At 35.7% G+C, this 9,387-nt stretch overlaps 1 protein-coding gene across 1 annotated transcript; it reads left to right on the top strand.

Moving 5' to 3' along the window:
* Positions 1-253: 253 nt before the first annotated feature.
* Positions 254-6,448, top strand: LOC124858380 (C-C chemokine receptor type 3-like). The gene is made up of 3 exons (XM_047350398.1): positions 254-324; positions 466-635; positions 4,862-6,448. Exons 2-3 carry the CDS (start codon positions 466-468, stop codon positions 5,718-5,720), a joined length of 1,029 nt encoding a protein of 342 aa, XP_047206354.1. The 5' UTR covers positions 254-324; the 3' UTR covers positions 5,721-6,448.
* Positions 6,449-9,387: the final 2,939 nt, after the last annotated feature.

Here is a 9,387-nt window from a genome sequence, read left to right as displayed (position 1 = left end):
ATGCCCCCTATTTGGGCAATATATCCCCTAGATGTAAGCTGTTTACATGCAATTTGAATTTTCTTTTCACATATATGTATTCAATCATTCCTAAATAATTGTTTAATTTCCACTTTCACATTTATTAGCACTTGGTGCACAACTTCCCGGATATATATTTTTTTTATGTCATTTGATCTCTCTCAAGTTTGAACAGGCCTTGTTTTTTTTCCCATGTCTTTAGCAAGCTCAGACAAGCACACTGACACTGCTGTTGGCTACACGACTCTCTTTGTATAAGACAAACCTTAAGCGTCAAATTCTGAAGCTTCTCTCAAACAAGCGGTAAGAAATCTAATGCCTGCTTTTGATTTTTCTCTTAAAGAGAGACTCCTTTTTCTGCTTTGTTTTAATTAACATGCAATATTCAAAAGCATATATTTCCAAGCTCTGACAGCATGACATTGTGGATTCTGCTATTGACAGATGTTGTCAACAACCTCTGGTTATGTTCCCGAGAATACAACAGATCCGTGGTTTGAACCGTGTAGCAGGGATGGCGATAACAGCCTGGGAGCACATCTGTCTTTCCTCTACTATTTCATGTTTGTGTTCAGCGTTGTCACCAACGTGCTGGTTCTGGTTATCATCCATTGGTGAGTAAACCACTAAATTAAAACAAGTCAAACTAGAGGCATTTATAAAGATTAGAATGAGTTTATTATACACTACTGTGAACACATATTTGTCTCCTTACAGCTTTCTTGTTTTTGCTTTTTTGTCACACTTTATCAAGTCATCAAACAAAATTTAATATCTGACAAGGACTGAGGAAATATGAAGGGAAGTAAAAAAAATACCCAAAAGAAATGATCATAACTGTTTTATCAGATAGCTTTCTTAAACCATGGTTTTACCAAATGTGGTGTTAGGATTGGATGGGCAGTAACAGGTCTGTTAAATATAATACCTGTACAATATCACTATATTATCAAATCCTCCAATGTTTGGTAGTCCTTCTGCTTGTGAATAATAAAATATACCTTTCATTTTAAATTTCTGGCTTTTGAGAAGTTGCTGCTGCACTATTTGCCTTTGTGGTGCAGAGAGATGCACACCTCCTGGTAAGCAAAGACTTTGGTAAATATTGGTTACTGTGTAATAATGTTGCTGCGCATAAGGAAGTGCCTGAAAATGAATCCATAGCCAAACATTAATGTCTGAGCATTTATTTCCTGAAACTTAAGGTAAAGGGTGTGCTCTTTTAGCTTCAGCTAGTGAATATTATACTAAGCAGACAAATTCAACACTATGACTAAAAATAAGTAAAATATCTCATGCTTTTGTCACAATGCTGAGGTGCTTGGCTATACTTTCATACGTGTTCATGTTTTTCTTTCAAACGTTTTGTTAGCTTCAGTTTTGCAGTCAATATGGCATTTTCCCTTACATATCATGCATACATTTGTAACCTAGTTAAACCACATGGGATTGATTGTTTGCTCTAAGTTTAGCCATTTAAAGCAATCTAATTAATTATTAACCATGATTTAATGTATTATCATGCATTTCAGATGAATCAGCATTAATCAAATTGGTGAGAGTTCATCACTGTGCATGTACCAAAAAATACTAGAAAGATTGTTTGTTTCTAATTGCAATTATATCAGTTTTATTAACAATAAAACATAAATTTTGTTGTTATGGAGATCATTAATGTTTTACTTTTAAATGAGTTGCACATTATTTTGTTTTGTCTTGTATAAAGATAGGTAAACCTAAATTCATGGAAATTTCTCATGCATTTTTAATGCATAAAGCCTACAAATTGGACCTAATTATTAATTATAGGATAGAACCAATACTGTGGTTCTATATCAAAATATATTCTTTTCTTGGCATATTTTGAAATTTCAGCTAGTTTAATGCCACCGGGATGAAGTTTTTAATCCAATGAATCCCCAATGAATCTTCAAGCAAAGCTATTTATTTGAAGACGTTTAAAGTATTTCATTAACTTTCAATGGTAAAATGCAGAAATCAAACTTTCATGCTTTTTCCTTACTCAATTATTATATAAACATGATTTTAGCGCAGTAATGACAACAAGCCTCCTTTGTTATTCTTTCTTGTCTCTTAACCAGTGTTAAACTCAGAAAGGGAGGGGTTGTACTGCTGAGCATTTCCATGGAAGTTCAGGCGTGTACAAATCCAGTAGGTGGGTAGAACCAGGCAGAACTGACCTCTGATAGGCAGTTTATGGCTGGGCAGTGGGTGGTCCCCATGGTTCCTTCCTTCCAGCCCATGTTGGTGACTGCAGAACTGTTAATATCAACTCACCTCAGAAACACTGCTTCTTAGCTCTCCTGAAAGCTCAGGCTTTTATTTAATCTGGGGTTAGGAAACATTATTCTAAACATGAATTATTGTGACATGCATCAAAGGAACAAACAATCATTCATTCCAACAAAACAAAGACAAAACACCATAGACAGACAAATAGTCAAAACCTCATCTTTGATCAGATTGTAAATATCAAATGTACTGAATATTTTACTTAAATTGTTTAACAATCTCTTTTCTAATATGTTTTCTCAGCAATATCTCCTAATGCTGTGATTGATCTATTTTGCTTTGATAATCGTCAGGATCCTGTTTAAAGATACGTTTTGGCTACACAATTCAAAGAGATCTGAAGTAATTTAAGAGCACAGCAACAGTCTTTTCTTACATGAATCCAAATTTTCTAGTGCTGAGATTCTTTATCAATTCTTTATACTTTAAACATTGTAATTATAGCAATTATAACAGTCTGAGAGCTGCTGTTATAATTTTATTTGTTAAAATTTAATTTGATCACAGCTATATTTCAGAATTTCTCTGCTCAGGTTAAATGCAGACAATTATTTTAAGCAGGCGTTGACATACGCAAACAGTAAAACAAACACAAACACTGCAGTGGTAAAACTTACCCAGAAATTAAACAAGGGAGTTTAGTCCCTTACTAGATTTTATTCCAGCATAGCGCTTCTAAAGGAAAACAGACATTTTAGTTTTCTTTTAAATCAGGGCTATTAAAGTTTTGAGAGATCAGGGAGAAAATTATTCCTTCGACCCCTCGTTTAGTTCTTAAGAATTTGAAACTCTCTTTTACTAATTTGAAATTAGTTTGGTGCTCCTAGGTAGTGCTCCTAGGATTTAATTATTCTTTTTACTCATAAGCCCACAAAAATCTTTATTTGAACATTTTGAAACTGGTTCAAATTGTTAGGAAATCAAACATTTCTCTCTGGGAGGAGACAGAAGTTTGAGCTGCTCTTCCTCTATAGTGTTAAAAGAGGGGCCTTTATTTTTCCCTGAAATAAAGGACTTTACCTGCCTTAAAGGTCGTTTCTAGGATTTTAATTCCTGAAACCCTAAATACTTCTGCCTTTATTCCATTATAAAGAACTTTATTCACTATTAGTTTTAATTTCTGAATCCTATCCCTGATTCCAAAACGGCTTTCAGCCTAAATCTGTGTTCCCCAAAGTAGAAACTTAATTTTGAATATTAATAATTTCATAGTTATAAGTCTACCCTTTGCCCTTAATTAAGTGTCATAACTTTAATGATTTTTTAAAATATTTCTCATTGACGCCCAATCTACGGCCCGCAGACCTCTGGCATTCAGGGACCACAGGTTGAGGATCACTGTTTTAAACACTGATGCCAGCTTTTCTGCAGAGATTGAAAAATTTATTAAATACCTTCAGGCTTAAGTGTATTATTTCTGGCATGGACAATAACCAGATCCAGGGTTGTCAATCACTAGTTTACAGCTATTAATTAGCCCCACATCATATTTGTTGTTAACCCAGAGTTCATAAGGAGCTTCAGGCAACATTATAGTAAAAACAACACAGCTCAGTTTTGGATTAAAGGAAAAGCATGCTTCAAAATTTCGTTCTGTGGTGGGAAACAATTCCACATTTGTGGAAGAAGGCCTTTTCTATTCAGTCATGTAAAGAACATAAGATTATAGTTTTTGTGTTACCATTGTCCAATCAAATTCTTTCTTAATTCAGAAACAAAATAACCCATTTTTTCCATTCCCATTTTAAGGGTTTTTGCCAAGAAAAATGCATATAACAGAACAACTACTTTGAAAAGTTTTATCTGTTGGGGTGTAAGAGACAACACCAAGCTGTGTTTACATTGCAAAACAATATATATTTATATATTAAATTAAATAATTAAATATCGTAAGAAAGTGTTCCCTTTGATTACCTGCCCCATTCTAGATTTGATTAATCTAGCCTTATTAAATGGACATGTACCACAGGCTTTTAAGGTAATTAAACCTTTACTTAAGAAACCTTCACTTGATCAAGATGACTCACAAATTACAGACCTATATCCAATCTTCCGTTTTTATCTAAAATTCTTCCTAGAATTAGTTGTGTGTGAGCATTTACACAGCAATGATCTGTTTCAGTCAGAGCTCATCATAGCACTGAAACAGCAATAGTGAAAGTCACTAATGATATTCTTGAGGTGTTAGTGAACTTGTGTTTACTTGTTCTGTTAAATCTCAGTGCTGCATATATATATATGAATATTTATTCAGGAACATCACCTAAGTGAAAATAGTGTGTCTATGGAACATTACCTAGCAATACTACTCGTTAATTTGAACTCAATAAAATAGGCAAAGCTGGCCTAAACTGGAATCTCCGGAAGTTCCTGGTTAAGCCTCACACAGCTATTGTACTGCTGACTTGCATACAAATCAAACCCACAGACATTTGTGCTCTGAAAGTTAGCACATATGCTAATTATGTAATATGTAAATATGCTTCTACCAAAATAACACTTTTCTGCCTTAACACCTTTCTTCCAGGTTCGATAAGATGAACACTGTGGTCAACATCATGCTGATGAACCTCGTGGTGTCCTCTCTTATCTTCATGAGCAGCCTTCCCTTTTTGGGCATTTACATGCAGGTCTCTAACTGGATTTTTGGCTCAGTTATGTGCAAGGTCATCTTCAGTGTCTACTATCTGGGGTTTTACAGTTCGGTCTTCTTTTTAACTTTGCTGACGTTTGACCGTTACCTTGCTATTGTGTATTTAATGCCTGCAATACATATAAGAAGTCGACACAATGCTATCATAGCTTGTACAGTGGTGTGGGTGATCAGTGGTTTAGCTTGCATCCGGCCGATGCTCCTCCACAATACACACATGTTTCTGGGCACAGAGTACTGTGAGATGTATTTTAGGGACCTCCCTAATATTGATGTAAAGATGCTCAAAAAATCTGGATTTTATATTCAGCTTTTTGTTTTCTTGATCCTCCCTCTTGCAGTGAATATATTTTGTTACATTAGGATTGCAATCACTGCTATATCAACCAATGTGGCTTCTAAAAACAAGGCATTCAGGGTGATTTTCTTTATTGTAGTGCTGTTTTTTATTTCCTGGATACCTTTTAACATTGTTGAACTCCTGAACGAAGAACCCAAAGACTGTAAGGAAGAACAGAGGCTCGGTTATGCTCTTCATGTCACCCGTAACATGGCATACTTTTACTTCTGTGTAAGTCCCATCTTTTATACATTTGTGGGGAAAAGATTCCAGGACTATTTCAAACAGCTGCTGCTGAAGTGTTTCCCAAGCTTAAGGAAGCACATTTCTATCAATGCAGTAAACAAAACAACAATGTTCACAGCAGGAACGGAACTTAGCGTTAGATATTGAGGTTCTCTTAAAGACTCAGAAGAATGCTCTGTGAGTTTTCTCTTGTTTCCACTGATGAGAGAGAAGCCAAATACAGTGCCGTGCAAAATAATTTATATCCCTTGAACCTAATCCATTTTTTTCATGTTACAACCACAAACTTCAATCTAATCTAATGTATGTTCTGTGTATAGAAATAAATATTTATCAGCTTGGGAAAACCCATATATTGATGTCATAGCGTTATAAACGTCCAATTAATTGGCAACATCTGACTTACATGGAGGCAACCTTGTGGACTTTAGTACCATATTAGTTTATTGGTATGATCCTTGGATGTTAGGTTTTGGTTCTCATTTGTGTTAGTTTCTATTATTCTTAGTTTCCATTTTTCACCTGTTGGATATTATGTTTCCTATTCTTGTCATAATCTGTGTCTCCCTGTGTTCAACTTTCTGTGTATTCTAGTTTATTCCCCTTCGACAATTATTTATTTTCCTCTTGTTTTAATGTTTCTGTGTAATTCTGTTCCAATCCACTCGTGTTAATCAGTCTTATCCACATATCCCCCTGATTACTTACACCTGCATTTAATGCACATCTCCACTCATCCCTCAGTATTTAGGCTTAGCTGTTGTCATTGTTCCCCACCCAGATCCTCCCATTAGTTTCCATGTTGCTGTGCCTGTAATACTGCTTGTGTTCTTTGGCCTTTTCTCACAGTCTTGTTCTACCTGTTCTCCCCTGTAAGTTTGTCCCTGTTCTTAATTAATGAATAAATATGTTTACAGGAAGTTGCTGTCTGTGCCTGGTTCCTACTACTAACACACGCTACATGAAATTTATGTGTGTGATTGATTTGAGAATTTAACAGTTAAACTCACATATGGTGCAATATGAATAGCTTCATTCAGCTGTTTCAGTGCTTCTTGGGTTAATTTTTAGAATGTTTTCTTGTGAATGATGATGTTGACAAGCTTTGAACATCTCACAGAGAAGTGTTCAATCCATCATCTGACAATGCAATGCATGTGGCACAACTGCAAACCTACCAGGATATGGCTGTCAGTTTAAACTGACTGGCCAACAGGAAGAGCAACAATTAGAGAAGCAGAGAAGGGGCCCATAGTAACTCTGGATGAGCTGCAGAGATCCACAGCTTTGATGTTAAAATTTGTTGACAGGACAACTACTTGCTATGCAATTCACAAACCTTGCCTTTATGGAAGACTTTCAAGATTTATATATGTTTAAACAAGCCTTAAGATGCAATTTGCCAAAAGTCATGTAGGAGAAAGCAAATGTATGGCAGACAGTGACCAAAATAATAAAAAAAACAATTTTACCTATCTGCAAAATGCTATGTGAGGCAAACAAATCCCTCCCTGAACATCATATCCACAGTGAAACATGATTGTGGCCGCAATATGTTGTGGGGATAATTTTGTTTCAGCAGGAACAGGAAATTTATTGACAGTTTCAGGGATCGATGGATCTCATTACAGTGCAATCCTGGAAGAAAAACTGTTAGAGACCACAAAAGACCTGAGCCTGGGGTGAAGGTTCCCCTCCCAGCAGAACAGTGACCCTAAATATATAGCCAATTATAGTGGAATGGTTCAGAACAAAGTGCATCCAATTGTTAGAATGGCAAAGAACAAAATCTAATTTAGGATAGACTGAGAAACAGTTTCTATCAAAAAACTCCATTACCCCACTCACACTGAAATGGGTAACATATTGAATATGACAGATACCCCATGGCAATTTGTGTGGTTTTTATGTTGTTTTTAACCTTGTGTGCAATTTTTCTCCTGCATGTATTTTATTGTATTTTACTATATTTTTCTTTACAAGTTCTGTTTTTCTGTTTTTAAGAGATGCCAAACATAGTTTTATTGTACTTTTTATTTGTATAATGACAGTGAAACTGTCATTCATTCATTCATTCATTTATTCAGAAGATCCTGAGTATACAACAATCTCATTGAGCTTAAGCTATTTTTGCAAAGTAAGATGGAGAGTATTGTCATTCTCTAGATGTCTTTTGTAGAAAAAGCTTATCTGTAAATATGTTAGCCAAATCTATCAAAACAGCATTTTTCTATTTTCATCCTTGAAAATGCATTAAAGTAGTACAACAGCTCTTAGAGGTTGAAGAGAAGAGAGACGTAGCATATGCTAACCCTTTGAAAAAAACAAAATAAATAAATCTACTGTGCAGTGTGTCTAAAAGGCATGATTACATTTAGTGTTGCTATATTCCCATCTAGTGGTTGATCTTGGTACTCTTGGTACTTACCTGAAGAAAACAAGTAACTTAAGAAGTGGATGAAATGGATCATGGCAGAGTCTTAAAAACTAAAGTCACATCAACATTTGAGTCAAATGGTGTAATACTAGTTTTATTTTTTCTTAACAGTGGTATTTAAGGAAGTATTAACACAGGAACACTAAATATTTTGAAGTCTAAAGCAATTAAAATCAATGAATAATGAAAATGTCCTTTATTCAGAAAACTGAATAGGACACTTGTGTTTGGCTGTTAAAATTGATTCACATCCTGTACATAATGATTTTTATAGTGATATGTTATAGCTAAAAGGGTGGTGATCATGTCAAATTAAAAGTGAAACTGATTAAAGAATACACTGACAGATAGGACGTGATGGGGACACACTGTGTGGTAGTAATGAGTCATTTACTTTTACGAAAGGAGTCAGGCTAATATTGCGTTCCTGTTTTAGAAATTCATTCTAAAGCTTTTACTCTGATTTATCTAACTTTCCTGTTTTCTTTGTATTTACATTGCAGTTTTTCAGTTCCACATCAGTTCAGCAATTAATAAAAAGCTTACTTTTACTTAATCTTTTTTCTTACACAGAACTGTTGGGATTATGATTATTGATTAATTAATATTTATCAAGAATTATAATTAAAAATCCTACTTTGAGAAAATGTATTCTTAACTGTGGGCTGCATGGTGGCACAGTTGGTAGCGCTGTTGCCTTGCAGCAAGAAGGTCCTGGGTTCAATTCCCTGCCTGGGGTCTTTCTGCATGGAGTTTGCATATTCTCCCCGTGCATGCGTGGGTTCTCACCGGGTACTCCGGCTTCCTCCCACAGTCCAAAGTCATGCCTGTTAGGTTAATTGGTTACTCTAAACTGCCCTTAGGTGTATGAATGAGTGTGTGCTTGGTTGTTTGTGTGTTGCCCTGCGATGGACTGGCAACCTGTCCAGGGTGTACCCTGCCTCCTGCCCATAGACTGCTGGAGATAGGCACCAGCTTTCCTGTGACCCACTATGGAATAAGTGGTAGAAAATGACTGACTGACTATTTCTTAACCAAAAATCCTCATTTATGAATCGAAACCAGAGATGTCCCTGGTGTTGTAATTGTGGCTCAGAGCCTTTGATAATTACAATTATTAAATTCTCGGTAATAGTTGGTAACTATTATTAGATGTGCGGGCCGTTGTCCTTCCTTCAGACTCGTCTTGTAGAAACAGCTTCTCTACTGGGGATTTCTCTGCGACACAGTTTTGGCAGGCCTCGGAGAGAAAGTAAGCAATGCTTATACCTTAATTTCCCCTCTTTGTGAATGAAATCACCGGGTACACAAACAGTGCTCCACTCATACTTAACTTGTGCATATGATCGCGTGATCTTATGACACTCTTGGGTCTAG

Source organism: Girardinichthys multiradiatus, chromosome 21 (assembly GCF_021462225.1).
Source record: "Girardinichthys multiradiatus isolate DD_20200921_A chromosome 21, DD_fGirMul_XY1, whole genome shotgun sequence".
Taxonomy (NCBI): Eukaryota; Metazoa; Chordata; class Actinopteri; order Cyprinodontiformes; family Goodeidae; genus Girardinichthys; species Girardinichthys multiradiatus.
The sequence above is the reverse complement of the archived record's forward strand: the minus strand, read 5'-3'. Positions and strand labels throughout refer to the sequence as shown.